Source organism: Euprymna scolopes, chromosome 32 (genome assembly GCF_053919585.1).
Source record: "Euprymna scolopes isolate OS-2025 chromosome 32, ASM5391958v1, whole genome shotgun sequence".
Taxonomy (NCBI): domain Eukaryota; kingdom Metazoa; phylum Mollusca; class Cephalopoda; order Sepiida; family Sepiolidae; genus Euprymna; species Euprymna scolopes.
In genome coordinates, this window is record NC_136513.1 from 68,343,819 (window position 1) to 68,364,315 (window position 20,497).

General features: G+C 23.4%; 1 protein-coding gene across 1 annotated transcript in view; it reads left to right on the forward strand.

Annotated features, from left to right (window-relative positions):
• LOC145256408 (lipoxygenase homology domain-containing protein 1-like) overlaps positions 1–20,497 on the forward strand; it is a 798,046-nt gene that overhangs the window by 475,780 nt on the left and 301,769 nt on the right. Inside the window, exon 13 of the mRNA XM_080115275.1 lies at positions 2,919–3,308. Coding sequence (XP_079971401.1) covers positions 2,919–3,308 — 390 coding nt within the window. The remainder of the gene's footprint in view (positions 1–2,918; positions 3,309–20,497) is intronic.

The following is a 20,497-nucleotide window of genomic DNA, read 5'->3' on the forward strand; positions in this document are numbered from 1 at the left end:
CAAAATATAAAAAGTATATCAATCTATATGAGTATGTGTGAAAACGTTCAGGTCATATTTCATGTTTAGCAGAGTGATTCTTGGATTATTTAAAGTGTGATTTAATTATGTGTGCCACAAAATTAGTTATTACTTTCAATACTTGCAAGTTGATAATCCAAAAGAACATAAGATTTAATTGCAGCACTTTTGATGGTATTGAACATACCTCGACTTCTCCAGACAGCATGTTTAATTAAATTAAAAATTAAATTAAAATTAAAAATCCTCGAGGAAATGCATTGCATGAATAGAAATGACACAGGAATGATACGATAGATGTGTAATGTGTGTCTTAAAGAGGGGCTTGGATCTGATGAGCTCAGAGGTACACAAAATCTGGACAGTAAAGGGAGATGTGTGTAGAAGAGGAGACTTTGATGATATGGTCACATTGAGAGAATGGATGAGAATGCTTGGGTTAGCAAATGTAGAACAATAGAAGTGCTACGATCAGTTGGCAGAGAAAAGCCAAAGAAAACATGAGAGGAAATGTGAAAGAGATTAATTCAAACGAAAACGAAATAAATACAGATCTGGCCAGAGATAGGTTAGTTTGGAAGTCAAGTTCTTAAAGCTGCCCAACGCATGTAATATGAAATTTTAAACAAAATAATAATAATAATAATAATAATAATAATAATAATAATAATAATAATAACAAGTGAAGCATGCATGGTCCCCCGTGAGTGCACAGTGAACGAGGCATAAAAAAATTACTAAGTTCAGCATTTGTCTCCCCCTATTTAGTCCCAAAAGTCCCCAGGGGACGTCAAATTTTGGTGAAAATGAACAAACGCGCAGTTTTAGGCCTTAACCTATGTAAATCTGAGTTCTGCATCATGCAAAACAAGAAATGACTAAGTCCATCATTTGCTCCACTCCCATTTAGCACCAAAAGTCCCCAAAGCCTTAACATATTTAAACTTGAGTTCAGCACCATGCAAAACTGCTAAATAGACATACACAGAAAATTTTGGACAAATATGGTAAAATAGTTCCAAAAATGGAGTGTTTTTATTAGCCCTAAAAAAGCTCCTAGGGCACACGCAAGAGTTATCGCAAAGTATAGACAAGCAAAATTATATAGAAATCAGTTACAACTTTTCAGAAAGTTTTATGGAAATTCAAGGCATCAATTTTTTTTTATAAGTACGAAAGTGTCAATTTTAGCCATTTTAACCCGAAAGGCACCCCTAGGGGGGCAACCAGAGTTGTTACTCATATCATGTTTTATGTTTGGCAATTTTTTTTTTAATTCCAAGACGTAGTTATTGAGAAAAGTGCGGGAAGACGAACAGATGAACTGACAAGGTTGAATTTACAGGTCTACCATCCTTTTGTCGGGGGACCAATAATAATAATAATAATAATAATTTTAATAATAAGTATAATAATAATAATAATAATAATAATAATAATAATAATAATAATAATAATAATTTTAATAATAAGTATAATAATAATAATAATAATAATAATAATAATAATAATAATAATAATAAGTATAATAATAAGTATAATAATAATAATAATTAAGGTTGATGGAGTATTACACCATAACAAAAGAGAAGTTTCAGATGTTCTTCAGGCAATCACTCATTGGAATAAATGAGTTTACGAGGGGCGTGCAATAAGTAATGCCCCTGACCAACTTCCCATAGAAGTAGAGCAACGAAACTTGGCACAGATATCAGTCATTCTCTACATAGGAACCACCCAGAGTTATGCATTTCTCCCATCGTTTGATGCAGCTCTGGCGATCGTTTTTGTAGAACACACCAGATTGGTTCTCCAACCACAACGTGACTTCAGAAATCAACGCTGCATCATCTGAGAAACGCTTTCCTTTCAAAAACAACTTCATGGCTGGGAAGAGGTGAAAATCAGAGGGTGCAAGGTCAAGAGAGTAGGGCGGATGGGGATGATTTCATAACTACACGCCCGTGCTTCTGATCTGGCAACATGCGAGTTGTGGACTGAAGCGTTGTCCTGCTGATCTTGCCCTGCCTCTTGATTTTGATAGCTTCCCTTAATTTCCTCAAAAGTGAAGCATAATAGGCTCCTGTAATTGTGGTACCCTTTACCAGGAAATCTGTCAGTCTTTTGAAAAACTTTGACTCATCTTCTTGGCACATCTCCAAATTCATCCTCGAGCACTTGATGCGTTCTCGCTTCTGGAATGGTGTGAGCAACCTGGGAATCCATCTGGCAGACACTTTATGCATATACAAATGGTCATAAATGATAGTTTCCACAGACCCTGTACGAATTTTGACATCTTGAGCTATTTGGCGAATAGTAATGTGCCGATCTTCCAAAATGGCAGCCTCAACTTGACGGACAGATGCCTCATTAATGGCAGAAGAGGGGCGACCAGGTCTGGGAGCTGTTTCCACAGACTTCCGGCCATGTTTGAATTCACGATGCCAGCGTTTTACAAGATCATATAGTGTGGCATTATCACCATAAATTTCTTTCATTTCATCAAAAGTCTCCTGTGGTGTGCGTCCTTTCAAATACAAAAACTGGATCACTGCTTGACATTCAACAGGCTCCATTTCACACCTGACTCAGTTCAAACACCTGTAAAACAGAAACCACAATGAGTTCAGAGCTGTAATTTGCCACATAATCCATAGAGATATAAATTATTGCACATGCAAAATTTCAGCTAGATCAGACAACTGGAAGTGGGTCAGGGGCATTACTTATTGCACGCCCCTCGTCATACCACGAGAAACTATTTTGATGAAGACGAACATGTTCTTATTAATTCCTGTCTAGATAAATGTAATTTCGATCTTAATACTTTCGTAACATGGTGTCTCACTAAAGGTATGATAATTTTTGATCACTGTTTTTCCTCTTCTGCCTAGGTTGCCCTTTTATAATAACCGTGGTTACTGGCGAGATGAAGCATGCAGGAACAAATTCCAAGGTTTTTGTCTGTCTTTATGACAGTAAGAAACAGCAGAATTGTAGCGGCAAGATTTGGCTCAAAGATGGCAAATTTGAACGTGGAAAAACGGACGTTTTCAACATAACGGTTCCAAAAGCATTTAGTCCGTTGGGACAGCTTGAAATCGGTCATGATAATTCTGGCAGAGCTCCAGGTTGGTTTTTGGATCATGTGATTGTTGACTGCCCATCGACAGGTATCAAGCAGATTTTCTCTTGCAACAGGTGGTTGGCATCAGATGAAGATGATGGTCTCATCCAGAGAAAACTTTATGAACAGAAGTCTTTGAGAAAAACAGCAGAACAGAGTAAGTCATTTAAAAAATATTTTTGCATGAATCAAGCTTTTAATGTTTTGTGTATAGTGACCTGTAAAGTTTCTGGCACACAAGATTTAAAATATTTTCTTCAGAGAATAATATTTTTAAGCTAATTTGAATACAATAAATATTTGTATCTATATTATATTGTTCTAAGTCTGTCTGTTTGACTGCCTGTTTTACTTTTTCTCGGAAACTACTAGGCTGATCTAATTCAAATTTTGCATGGGCCTTTTTTTTTTTTTGATAATATGCAGCAAACTTGTTATATAATGGTGTACCAAAAATGGCACCAAAATGAGCCATGTTAGTTTTCTAACATGAACGGCACTTATGTAAACGAGTGTATACGTTTCGTGTTCGTTTGTGACGTGTCCTAAATGTATTACTAAATGTCTATTAGTGGTTCTTCACTTTCTGAACCCGCTTTATGTTTCGTGATCTTCTAATGTTCATATGCATACACGTGTGTGTCCTATGTGTATCTTCGACATACGTTTATCTTCTCTGCTCACTGAACCTGGTCCATCCTGACTTCATCTTGTTCTTGGAGGGGGCTGGAACCTTTTGGACGAAACACATTGACTCCAAGACCATGATTGGTTTTCATATTAGTTTTTATTTCACTTTCCAGGATGTTGCGCAGATGAAAACGGAAAGTGAGTTTCTTAGCTTGTGTTGTAACAGTCTACATTGAGAGGGGAGGAGAGACAACCGTAAAGCCCAACTGCTCTGTTTCAATCCCAAGTTCCAGCTCCTCTGATCTCTAGCTAACCTGATCATGTGACTCACACATAGATCCGATAAGCTGACCAGAGCTTCCGGTAAACTTGTCTATGATCTCTGTTATATTTTGACAGGTTTTATAAATATTCATCATATCCATCTCTTGTCTACATCTCCAGTTAGTTAGATAGATAGATAGATAGATCGAGATGGACAGACAGCTAGATCGATAGAAAGATAATCTATTCTGTTCTACCTATTTCATAACAAACTAAGTATTATGGTATCCTTTCGATGCATAATTAGCGAGTCTAACGGATGTTTCCATCATTTTTGGCCTTGTTTCTCTGCACGGCTGGAAGGATTCTTCTGGCATATCTCACAGCTCTGTCGTTAAAGCCTTCTTCAAGACTTCCACAGCTTCAAACTTTGGGAACATAAAAAATTCACGCAGAGAAGGATCAGATGACTAAGGAGAGTGTTCCATTATTTCAATGATGTACTTTTTACTTGCTGCTTGGTGTTTAACATTAGTCTCTCACTGTTTATAGTCGAATGACCTGGAAAAAAAGAACGGATAGGAATGTAAAGAAAAGCATGCTGAAAGAATACAATAGTTACAAGAACCTAAGATTACGGTTATATTCTCCTAAGAAACTAACTGGCACTCGGCGTTGCCCGGATGATCATATAAAAAAATAAGGTCTAGCGCACAACAACAATAACAGTTGGTACTGGCAACAGTTGCAAGTTACTTATCTCGCATATATATATATATATATATATATATATATATATATATATATATATATATATATATATATATATACTTCAGAATAGTTTTTATTTAACAATCAGTTGTTATGGAAACGTGAGATTGTAGGTTTGCAAAATATTACTGGCAGTAATATTCTATAAGTTATCCCATCTAAACAGGAATTGCTCGATATTCAAGATAGAGCAAATAAACTTTCCATGTCTCACTGACTTTAGCTTGGCTTTCCATGTCTCACTGACTTTAGCAAATAGGGTTCATACCTTTATAACTATTTGCTAATATTTTCTCTCCTCTGATGAGATGGTAGAAATCGAAACCCTATAGGTTAAGGAGATTAATTTTCTAAAGCATTCTTTGTCTTGCTTAGAATAATAAAAATTCTTTGATATGAAACTCAACCACTTCATTTCATTTCAATGAGAGTTTTTTTTTAATTCATTGAATTACAATTTAATATATATATATATATATATATATATATATATATATATATATATATATATATATATATATTTATACGAGCAAACAGTTAATAAAACATGTTAAAAAAACACTTCGAACAAGAGTTAAAAACATATTTAATCTGAAAAGGAAACACTTGATAAGTGGATAGTCCTTAATCCGCGAAGTTTCGAAGAAATGTATTCCTTTTCATCAGAGGGTAGGAATTATATATATATATATATATATATATATATACATATATATATATATATATATGTATATATATAACTGAAAAAGTTAACATTCAAATTTTGCGTAACTAAAAGAAAATACAATTGCAAATTCTTTTGCAATTTTCGGTTTTTGTAATCATGCCATGTTCCTTTATTTTCTTTTAAAGTTGATGAGTTCCTTTTCTTCTGATGAGTTAAGGGCTGAATACATTCTAAAAATCGACATAATAATTACATGAATGATTCTGCGCTATGAAGCAGGTGCTGTCAATAATTGAACATTGCATTATGCTGAAACAAATAAACGGTAAGATGAAATCTTGAAATTTGGAATATAAACTTTTATCATGTATATATATATATATATATATATATATATATATATATATATATATATATATATATATATAGTGAGAGAATAATAAGAACAAAATCTTCTCATCCCGCATTCCTTAGTTCACACAGAGCATCTAGTCCTTTCATTTTTTCAACAGCCATTGAATGTTAATTAAATGTTACATAATGATGTTATGTTTAAAAAAAAAGAATCAAAATGCAGAAAAAAATTAAAAACCAAATTCTTTGTTTATTTTTTTTAACTGAAATAACTATAAATATATAAGTATACATCTAATATGATGAAAAAAAAGTGTCGCCAGTGTTAACACTAATATTCATTGATAAAATCATAGAATTAGGTTAGTAACTTATTTTTTATGTATAAATTATTATCATTTCTGATGACCTAAAGAAAAGAAAAACATCTACGGTTGACTTTCTATTTAGGGGGATTTCCTTGCATGTTAATTTCAGGTGGCAAGTGTTATTGGACTTGCTATTTGTCTTCTAATGCTGTTTTATTTCAATAGAATAGGATTGAACAATAAACATTTCTGATGATTTAAAGAAAAAATACTAACCTTGACTTTTTCTTTATTTTCTGCATTTGATCATTGGATATTTTGTAAATAAAGAAGTTAGAGGTTAAAATTGTGATCGAAAAATCGTTGCTCGCTTATAATAAAGCAAGAATAAACGCTTCAACTGGGAAGTTTTAAAGAGGAAAGAGCCAATAAAAAATGTATAAATCGGTATAGAAAGTAGAAAAAAAGAAAACGTCTGATCATGCAAATAAATAGATTTGCATCCTCCCTTTGTTGCACAAACTTTCGTGTGACGAAACGGATATATATTTATAGATAAATACACATTGCTCTTGATTATAGTGAAGGATACATGAACAATAATATGATCTTTTCCTGTGTTGTGTTAGAGGAAGCACAACTTATTTTGTCTTTTTTAATCGTTATATTTGTTGTTTATTCATCCCTTGAGATGAAATGAGATGTGTGTGAATTTTTATGATCAAAACCAAATTGTTAATGGTTTCCTACAGAAAATATAAAGACGTTTTTTTATAACTTTGCGTTTACTGCCATTGACTGAAAGATATAAATCATTGCACGAAAGTGATTTTTGAACTTATTTTTTGGCACATAAAAGTAAAAAAAGGGGATCTGTGTGAGGAAAGCGGAATTGAATGTTTACTAAGCACCAAATCAAAGAATGCCAGGGTTATTTGAATTCATATCAGTATTTGTGCAAACGAATAACTTTAAAATAGATTTCTAAACAACTGTTTACATAGGCCATACAAAATATGTCCTATTTACAACTGACAAATCTCGTTTGTCTTTGAATTTTGTAATGAATGAAAATTTGTATTCAAATTATTTCGACTGTTATCCTCTTCTTTTTTGTTATTATTTTTTCATGCCATCTCAATTGCAACATGTCATGATCAGTAACTCTTCAGGGATTTCGAACTAAAACCTTTATTTAATCTTCAGGTGTGGTATTTACCTCTCTCTCATAACGAGAAGATGTAACACAAGGTCAAGAGGGGATTGAAAAGCCAGTCCATTCTGCCCTACAACAAATGCCTGGGGCAGTCCTGTAAATGTAACTGTGTAGGTACACCTCAGGCGATTAGCAATAAACTAAAATAAAGGAGATAAAGCCTAGGAGGGTGAAATTCCTAGAACTGCATAGAACCATACCAAGACAGAAGCAAGATGATAATCTACTCCAAAATAAACTAGAATCTGTTCTTGACATATATATTTTTTTATATTTTAAAAAATTTATTTAATTTACCATTTACTATTTAAAGTATTTAATAGCGGTAAAGTTCAACAAATAGCTATTTATGTGTGTTATTAGTGGATTCTAGATCTGGGGATGAATGGTTACTAGAAAGCATTGGAATATTGAAAGATGATTCATGATGGATTAAATAATTAAAAAATCTTTACTGCATCCCAGTGCTCCTTGGATACCTTGAAGTCTGCAATATTTGTGATTTGTGATGAAAATGTGGAAGAAGAAATATTATATTGATAACTGTGTCCGCATAACAAAAGAAAATGGTGCAGGAAGATGCAGGCAAGATAATGCAGCTGTGGAGAGAACGTTGAATGAGGATCTTACTCCTCATACAAGAGTTGCAAAGGCGAACTACGTATCATCAAGGCTGAAGTGAATTGCCTTATGCAAACCAAGAAACTCACACTGAAAATGCTCTCGTTAATGATGTACAGCATGCACCATAAAAATTATAATATCATAATAATAACAAAATTCTGCATGAAACCATAAAAATTAAAATATTATAATAATAACAAAATTCTGCATGAAACCATAAAAATTATAATATTATAATAATAAAAAAATTCTGCATGAAACCATAAAAATTATAATATTATAATAATAAAAAAATTCTGCATGAAGCCATAAAAAATATAATATTAATTTAATAACAAAATTCTGCATGAAACCATAAAAATTATAATATTATAATAATAACAAAATTCTGCATGAAACCATAAAAATTATAATATTATAATGATAACAAAATTCTGCATGAAACCATAAAAATTATAATATTATATTAATAACAAAATTCTGCATGAAACCATAAAAATTATAATATTATAATAATAACAAAATTCTGAATTAAACCATAAATATTATAATATTATGATAATAACAAAATTCTGCATGAAACCATAAAAATTATAATATTATATTAATAACAAAATTCTGCATGAAACCATAAAAATTATAATATTATAATAATAACAAAATTCTGCATGAAACCATAAAAATTATAATATTATAATGATAACAAAATTCTGCATGAAACCATAAAAATTATAATATTATGATAATAACAAAATTCTGCATGAAACCATAAAAATTATAATATAATAATAACAAAATTCTGCATGAAACCATAAAAATTATAATATTATGATAATAACAAAATTCTGCAGTAAACCATAAAAATTATAATATTATGATAATAACAAAATTCTGCATGAAACCATAAAAATTATAATATTATAATAGTAACAAAATTCTGCATGAAACCATAAAAATTATAATATTATGATAATAACAAAATTCTGCATGAAACCATAAAATTATAATATTATATTAATAACAAAATTCTGCATGAAACCATAAAATTATATTATAATAATAACAACATTCTGCATGAAACCATAAAAATTATAATATTATATTAATAACAAAATTCTGCAGTAAACCATAAAAATTATAATATTATGATAATGACAAAATTCTGCAGTAAACCATAAAAATTATAATATTATGATAATAACAAAATTCTGCATGAAACCATAAAAATTATAATATTATAATAATAACAAAATTCTGCAGTAAACCATAAAAATTATAATATTATGATAATAACAAAATTCTGCATGAAACCATAAAAATTATAATATTATTATAATAACAAAATTCTGCATGAAACCATAAAAATTATAATATTATGATAATAACAAAATTCTGCAGTAAACCATAAAAATTATAATATTATGATAATAACAAAATTCTGCAGTAAACCATAAAAATTATAATATTATTATAATAACAAAATTCTGCAGTAAACCATAAAAATTATAATATTATGATAATAACAAAATTCTGCAGTAAACCATAAAAAATATAATATTATGATAATAACAAAATTCTGCAGTAAACCATAAAAATTATAATATTATGATAATAACAAAATTCTGCAGTAAACCATAAAAATTATAATATTATGATAATAACAAAATTCTGCAGTAAACCATAAAAATTATAATATTATGATAATAACAAAATTCTGCAGTAAACCATAAAAATTATAATATTATGATAATAACAAAATTCTGCAGTAAACCATAAAAATTATAATATTATGATAATAACAAAATTCTGCAGTAAACCATAAAAATTATAATATTATAATAATAACAAAATTCTGCAGTAAACCATAAAAATTATAATATTATGATAATAACAAAATTCTGCAGTAAACCATAAAAATTATAATATTATGATAATAACAAAATTCTGCAGTAAACCATAAAAATTATAATATTATAATAATAAGAAAATTCTGCAGTAAACCATAAAAATTATAATATTATGATAATAACAAAATTCTGCAGTAAACCATAAAAATTATAATATTATGATAATAACAAAATTCTGCAGTAAACCATAAAAATTATAATATTATAATAATAACAAAATTCTGCAGTAAACCATAAAAATTATAATATTATGATAATAACAAAATTCTGCATGAAACCATAAAAATTATAATATTATGATAATAACAAAATTCTGCAGTAAACCATAAACATTATAATATTATGATAATAACAAAATTCTGCATGAAACCATAAAAATTATAATATTATTATAATAACAAAATTCTGCAGTAAACCATAAAAATTATAATATTATGATAATAACAAAATTCTGCAGTAAACCATAAAAATTATAATATTATGATAATAACAAAATTCTGCAGTAAACCATAAAAATTATAATATTATGATAATAACAAAATTCTGCAGTAAACCATAAAAATTATAATATTATGATAATAACAAAATTCTGCAGTAAACCATAAAAATTATAATATTATGATAATAACAAAATTCTGCAGTAAACCATAAAAATTATAATATTATGATAATAACAAAATTCTGCAGTAAACCATAAAAATTATAATATTATAATAATAACAAAATTCTGCAGTAAACCATAAAAATTATAATATTATGATAATAACAAAATTCTGCAGTAAACCATAAAAATTATAATATTATAATAATAACAAAATTCTGCAGTAAACCATAAAAATTATAATATTATGATAATAACAAAATTCTGCAGTAAACCATAAAAATTATAATATTATGATAATAACAAAATTCTGCAGTAAACCATAAAAATTATAATATTATGATAATAACAAAATTCTGCAGTAAACCATAAAAATTATAATATTATGATAATAACAAAATTCTGCAGTAAACCATAAAAATTAAAATATTATTATAATAACAAAATTCTGCAGTAAACCATAAAAATTATAATATTATGATAATAACAAAATTCTGCAGTAAACCATAAAAATTATAATATTATAATAATAACAAAATTCTGCAGTAAACCATAAAAATTATAATATTATGATAATAACAAAATTCTGCAGTAAACCATAAAAATTATAATATTATGATAATAACAAAATTCTGCAGTAAACCATAAAAATTATAATATTATAATAATAACAAAATTCTGCAGTAAACCATAAAAATTATAATATTATGATAATAACAAAATTCTGCAGTAAACCATAAAAATTATAATATTATGATAATAACAAAATTCTGCAGTAAACCATAAAAATTATAATATTATAATAATAACAAAATTCTGCAGTAAACCATAAAAATTATAATATTATGATAATAACAAAATTCTGCATGAAACCATAAAAATTATAATATTATGATAATAACAAAATTCTGCAGTAAACCATAAAAATTATAATATTATGATAATAACAAAATTCTGCATGAAACCATAAAAATTATAATATTATTATAATAACAAAATTCTGCAGTAAACCATAAAAATTATAATATTATGATAATAACAAAATTCTGCAGTAAACCATAAAAATTATAATATTATGATAATAACAAAATTCTGCAGTAAACCATAAAAATTATAATATTATGATAATAACAAAATTCTGCAGTAAACCATAAAAATTATAATATTATGATAATAACAAAATTCTGCAGTAAACCATAAAAATTATAATATTATGATAATAACAAAATTCTGCAGTAAACCATAAAAATTATAATATTATGATAATAACAAAATTCTGCAGTAAACCATAAAAATTATAATATTATGATAATAACAAAATTCTGCAGTAAACCATAAAAATTATAATATTATGATAATAACAAAATTCTGCATGAAACCATAAAAATTATAATATTATTATAATAACAAAATTCTGCAGTAAACCATAAAAATTATAATATTATGATAATAACAAAATTCTGCAGTAAACCATAAAAATTATAATATTATGATAATAACAAAATTCTGCAGTAAACCATAAAAATTATAATATTATGATAATAACAAAATTCTGCAGTAAACCATAAAAATTATAATATTATGATAATAACAAAATTCTGCAGTAAACCATAAAAATTATAATATTATGATAATAACAAAATTCTGCAGTAAACCATAAAAATTATAATATTATGATAATAACAAAATTCTGCAGTAAACAATAAAAATTATAATATTATAATAATAACAAAATTTAGCAGTAAACCATAAAAATTATAATATTATGATAATAACAAAATTCTGCAGTAAACCATAAAAATTATAATATTATGATAATAACAAAATTCTGCAGTAAACCATAAAAATTATAATATTATAATAATAACAAAATTCTGCAGTAAACCATAAAAATTATAATATTATGATAATAACAAAATTCTGCAGTAAACCATAAAAATTATAATATTATGATAATAACAAAATTCTGCAGTAAACCATAAAAATTATAATATTATAATAATAACAAAATTCTGCAGTAAACCATAAAAATTATAATATTATGATAATAACAAAATTCTGCATGAAACCATAAAAATTATAATATTATGATAATAACAAAATTCTGCAGTAAACCATAAAAATTATAATATTATGATAATAACAAAATTCTGCATGAAACCATAAAAATTATAATATTATTATAATAACAAAATTCTGCAGTAAACCATAAAAATTATAATATTATGATAATAACGAAATTCTGCAGTAAACCATAAAAATTATAATATTATGATAATAACAAAATTCTGCAGTAAACCATAAAAATTATAATATTATGATAATAACAAAATTCTGCAGTAAACCATAAAAATTATAATATTATGATAATAACAAAATTCTGCAGTAAACCATAAAAATTATAATATTATGATAATAACAAAATTCTGCATGAAACCATAAAAATTATAATATTATTATAATAACAAAATTCTGCAGTAAACCATAAAAATTATAATATTATGATAATAACAAAATTCTGCAGTAAACCATAAAAATTATAATATTATGATAATAACAAAATTCTGCAGTAAACCATAAAAATTATAATATTATGATAATAACAAAATTCTGCAGTAAACCATAAAAATTATAATATTATGATAATAACAAAATTCTGCATGAAACCATAAAAATTATAATATTATTATAATAACAAAATTCTGCAGTAAACCATAAAAATTATAATATTATGATAATAACAAAATTCTGCAGTAAACCATAAAAATTATAATATTATGATAATAACAAAATTCTGCAGTAAACCATAAAAATTATAATATTATGATAATAACTAAATTCTGCAGTAAACCATAAAAATTATAATATTATGATAATAACAAAATTCTGCAGTAAACCATAAAAATTATAATATAATGATAATAACAAAATTCTGCATGAAACCATAAAAATTATAATATTATTATAATAACAAAATTCTGCAGTAAACCATAAAATTATTATATTATGATAATAACAAAATTCTGCAGTAAACCATAAAAATTATAATATTATGATAATAACAAAATTCTGCAGTAAACCATAAAAATTATAATATTATGATAATAACAAAATTCTGCAGTAAACCATAAAAATTATAATATTATGATAATAACAAAATTCTGCAGTAAACCATAAAAATTATAATATTATGATAATAACAAAATTCTGCAGTAAACCATAAAAATTATAATATTATGATAATAACAAAATTCTGCAGTAAACCATAAAAATTATAATATTATGATAATAACAAAATTCTGCAGTAAACCATAAAAATTATAATATTATGATAATAACAAAATTCTGCAGTAAACCATAAAAATTATAATATTATGATAATAACAAAATTCTGCAGTAAACCATAAAAATTATAATATTATGATAATAACAAAATTCTGCAGTAAACCATAAAAATTATAATATTATGATAATAACAAAATTCTGCAGTAAACCATAAAAATTATAATATTATAATAATAACAAAATTCTGCAGTAAACCATAAAAATTATAATATTATGATAATAACAAAATTCTGCAGTAAACCATAAAAATTATAATATTATGATAATAACAAAATTCTGCAGTAAACCATAAAAATTATAATATTATAATAATAAAAAAATTCTGCAGTAAACCATAAAAATTATAATATTATGATAATAACAAAATTCTGCAGTAAACCATAAAAATTATAATATTATGATAATAACAAAATTCTGCAGTAAACCATAAAAATTATAATATTATAATAATAACAAAATTCTGCAGTAAACCTTAAAAATTATAATATTATGATAATAACAAAATTCTGCATGAAACCATAAAAATTATAATATTATGATAATAACAAAATTCTGCAGTAAACCATAAAAATTATAATATTATGATAATAACAAAATTCTGCATGAAACCATAAAAATTATAATATTATTATAATAACAAAATTCTGCAGTAAACCATAAAAATTATAATATTATGATAATAACAAAATTCTGCAGTAAACCATAAAAATTAAAATATTATGATAATAACAAAATTCTGCAGTAAACCATAAAAATTATAATATTATGATAATAACAAAATTCTGCAGTAAACCATAAAAATTATAATATTATGATAATAACAAAATTCTGCAATAAACCATAAAAATTATAATATTATGATAATAACAAAATTCTGCATGAAACCATAAAAATTATAATATTATTATAATAACAAAATTCTGCAGTAAACCATAAAAATTATAATATTATGATAATAACAAAATTCTGCAGTAAACCATAAAAATTATAATATTATGATAATAACAAAATTCTGCAGTAAACCATAAAAATTATAATATTATGATAATAACAAAATTCTGCAGTAAACCATAAAAATTATAATATTATGATAATAACAAAATTCTGCAGTAAACCATAAAAATTATAATATTATGATAATAACAAAATTCTGCAGTAAACCATAAAAATTATAATATTATGATAATAACAAAATTCTGCAGTAAACCATAAAAATTATAATATTATGATAATAACAAAATTCTGCAGTAAACCATAAAAATTATAATATTATGATAATAACAAAATTCTGCATGAAACCATAAAAATTATAATATTATAATAATAACAAAATTCTGCAGTAAACCATAAAAATTATAATATTATGATAATAACAAAATTCTGCAGTAAACCATAAAAATTATAATATTATGATAATAACAAAATTCTGCAGTAAACCATAAAAATTATAATATTATGATAATAACAAAATTCTGCAGTAAACCATAAAAATTATAATATTATGATAATAACAAAATTCTGCAGTAAACCATAAAAATTATAATATTATGATAATAACAAAATTCTGCAGTAAACCATAAAAATTATAATATTATGATAATAACAAAATTCTGCAGTAAACCATAAAAATTATAATATTATGATAATAACAAAATTCTGCAACAAACCATAAAAATTATAATATTATGATAATAACAAAATTCTGCAGTAAACCATAAAAATTATAATATTATGATAATAACAAAATTCTGCAGTAAACCATAAAAATTATAATATTATGATAATAACAAAATTCTGCAGTAAACCATAAAAATTATAATATTATGATAATAACAAAATTCTGCAGTAAACCATAAAAATTATAATATTATGATAATAACAAAATTCTGCAGTAAACCATAAAAATTATAATATTATAATAATAACAAAATTCTGCAGTAAACCATAAAAATTATAATATTATGATAATAACAAAATTCTGCAGTAAACCATAAAAATTATAATATTATAATAATAACAAAATTCTGCAGTAAACCATAAAAATTAAAATATTATGATAATAACAAAATTCTGCATGAAACCATAAAAATTATAATATTATGATAATAACAAAATTCTGCAGTAAACCATAAAAATTATAATATTATGATAATAACAAAATTCTGCATGAAACCATAAAAATTATAATATTATTATAATAACAAAATTCTGCAGTAAACCATAAAAATTATAATATTATGATAATAACAAAATTCTGCAGTAAACCATAAAAATTATAATATTATGATAATAACAAAATTCTGCAGTAAACCATAAAAATTATAATATTATGATAATAACAAAATTCTGCAGTAAACCATAAACATTATAATATTATGATAATAACAAAATTCTGCAGTAAACCATAAAAATTATAATATTATGATAATAACAAAATTCTGCATGAAACCATAAAAATTATAATATTATTATAATAACAAAATTCTGCAGTAAACCATAAAAATTATAATATTATGATAATAACAAAATTCTGCAGTAAACCATAAAAATTATAATATTATGATAATAACAAAATTCTGCAGTAAACCATAAAAATTATAATATTATGATAATAACAAAATTCTGCAGTAAACCATAAAAATTATAATATTATGATAATAACAAAATTCTGCATGAAACCATAAAAATTATAATATTATTATAATAACAAAATTCTGCAGTAAACCATAAAAATTATAATATTATGATAATAACAAAATTCTGCAGTAAACCATAAAAATTAAAATATTATGATAATAACAAAATTCTGCAGTAAACCATAAAAATTATAATATTATGATAATAACTAAATTCTGCAGTAAACCATAAAAATTATAATATTATGATAATAACAAAATTCTGCAGTAAACCATAAAAATTATAATATTATGATAATAACAAAATTCTGCAGTAAACCATAAAAATTATAATATTATGATAATAACAAAATTCTGCAGTAAACCATAAAAATTATAATATTATGATAATAACAAAATTCTGCAGTAAACCATAAAAATTATAATATTATGATAATAACAAAATTCTGCAGTAAACCATAAAAATTATAATATTATGATAATAACAAAATTCTGCAGTAAACCATAAAAATTATAATATTATGATAATAACAAAATTCTGCAGTAAACCATAAAAATTATAATATTATGATAATAACAAAATTCTGCATGAAACCATAAAAATTATAATATTATTATAATAACAAAATTCTGCAGTAAACCATAAAAATTATAATATTATGATAATAACAAAATTCTGCAGTAAACCATAAAAATTATAATATTATGATAATAACAAAATTCTGCAGTAAACCATAAAAATTATAATATTATGATAATAACGAAATTCTGCAGTAAACCATAAAAATTATAATATTATGATAATAACAAAATTCTGCAGTAAACCATAAAAATTATAATATTATGATAATAACAAAATTCTGCAGTAAACCATAAAAATTATAATATTATGATAATAACAAAATTCTGCAGTAAACCATAAAAATTATAATATTATGATAATAACAAAATTCTGCAGTAAACCATAAAAATTATAATATTATGATAATAACAAAATTCTGCAGTAAACCATAAAAATTATAATATTATAATAATAACAAAATTCTGCAGTAAACCATAAAAATTATAATATTATGATAATAACAAAATTCTGCATGAAACCATAAAAATTATAATATTATTATAATAACAAAATTCTGCAGTAAACCATAAAAATTATAATATTATGATAATAACAAAATTCTGCAGTAAACCATAAAAATTATAATATTATGATAATAACAAAATTCTGCAGTAAACCATAAAAATTATAATATTATGATAATAACAAAATTCTGCAGTAAACCATAAAAATTATAATATTATAATAATAAGAAAATTCTGCAGTAAACCATAAAAATTATAATATTATGATAATAACAAAATTCTGCAGTAAACCATAAAAATTATAATATTATATTAATAACAAAATTCTGCAGTAAACCATAAAAATTATAATATTATGATAATAACAAAATTCTGCAGTAAACCATAAAAATTATAATATTATGATAATAACAAAATTCTGCAGTAAACCATAAAAATTATAATATTATAATAATAACAAAATTCTGCAGTAAACCATAAAAATTATAATATTATAATAATAACAAAATTCTGCATGAAACCATAAAAATTATAATATTATATTAATAACAAAATTCTGCATGAAACCATAAAAATTATAATATTATAATAATAACAAAATTCTGCAGTAAACCATAAAAATTATAATATTATGATAATAACAAAATTCTGCAGTAAACCATAAAAATTATAATATTATAATAATAACGAAATTCTGCAGTAAACCATAAAAATTATAATATTATGATAATAACAAAATTCTGCATGAAACCATAAAAATTATAATATTATTATAATAACAAAATTCTGCAGTAAACCATAAAAATTATAATATTATGATAATAACAAAATTCTGCATGAAACCATAAAAATTATAATATTATAATAATAACAAAATTCTGCAGTAAACCATAAAAATTATAATATTATAATAATAACAAAATTCTGCAGTAAACCATAAAAATTATAATATTATAATAATAACAAAATTCTGCAGTAAACCATAAAAATTATAATATTATGATAATAACAAAATTCTGCATGAAACCATAAAAATTATAATATTATTATAATAACAAAATTCTGCAGTAAACCATAAAAATTATAATATTATGATAATAACAAAATTCTGCAGTAAACCATAAAAATTATAATATTATGATAATAACAAAATTCTGCAGTAAACCATAAAAATTATAATATTATGATAATAACGAAATTCTGCAGTAAACCATAAAAATTATAATATTATGATAATAACAAAATTCTGCAGTAAACCATAAAAATTATAATATTATGATAATAACAAAATTCTGCAGTAAACCATAAAAATTATAATATTATGATAATAACAAAATTCTGCAGTAAACCATAAAAATTATAATATTATAATAATAACAAAATTCTGCAGTAAACCATAAAAATTATAATATTATGATAATAACAAAATTCTGCAGTAAACCATAAAAATTATAATATTATAATAATAACAAAATTCTGCAGTAAACCATAAAAATTATAATAATATGATAATAACAAAATTCTGCATGAAACCATAAAAATTATAATATTATTATAATAACAAAATTCTGCAGTAAACCATAAAAATTATAATATTATTATAATAACAAAATTCTGCAGTAAACCATAAAAATTATAATATTATGATAATAACAAAATTCTGCAGTAAACCATAAAAATTATAATATTATGATAATAACAAAATTCTGCAGTAAACCATAGAAATTATAATATTATAATAATAAGAAAATTCTGCAGTAAACCATAAAAATTATAATATTATGATAATAACAAAATTCTGCAGTAAACCATAAAAATTATAATATTATATTAATAACAAAATTCTGCAGTAAACCATAAAAATTATAATATTATGATAATAACAAAATTCTGCAGTAAACCATAAAAATTATAATATTATGATAATAACAAAATTCTGCAGTAAACCATAAAAATTATAATATTATAATAATAACAAAATTCTGCAGTAAACCATAAAAATTATAATATTATGATAATAACAAAATTCTGCAGTAAACCATAAAAATTATAATATTATAATAAGAAGAAAATTCTGCAGTAAACCATAAAAATTATAATATTATGATAATAACAAAATTCTGCAGTAAACCATAAAAATTATAATATTATATTAATAACAAAATTCTGCAGTAAACCATAAAAATTATAATATTATGATAATAACAAAATTCTGCAGTAAACCATAAAAATTATAATATTATGATAATAACAAAATTCTGCAGTAAACCATAAAAATTATAATATTATAACAATAACAAAATTCTGCAGTAAACCATAAAAATTATAATATTATAATAATAACAAAATTCTGCAGTAAACCATAAAAATTATAATATTATGATAATAACAAAATTCTGCATGAAACCATAAAAATTATAATATTATTATAATAACAAAATTCTGCAGTAAACCATAAAAATTATAATATTATGATAATAACAAAATTCTGCAGTAAACCATAAAAATTATAATATTATGATAATAACAAAATTCTGCAGTAAACCATAAAAATTATAATATTATGATAATAACGAAATTCTGCAGTAAACCATAAAAATTATAATATTATGATAATAACAAAATTCTGCAGTAAACCATAAAAATTATAATATTATGATAATAACAAAATTCTGCAGTAAACCATAAAAATTATAATATTATGATAATAACAAAATTCTGCAGTAAACCATAAAAATTATATCATTATAATAATAACAAAATTCTGCAGTAAACCATAAAAATTATAATATTATGATAATAACAAAATTCTGCAGTAAACCATAAAAATTATAATATTATAATAATAACAAAATTCTGCAGTAAACCATAAAAATTATAATATTATGATAATAACAAAATTCTGCATGAAACCATAAAAATTATAATATTATTATA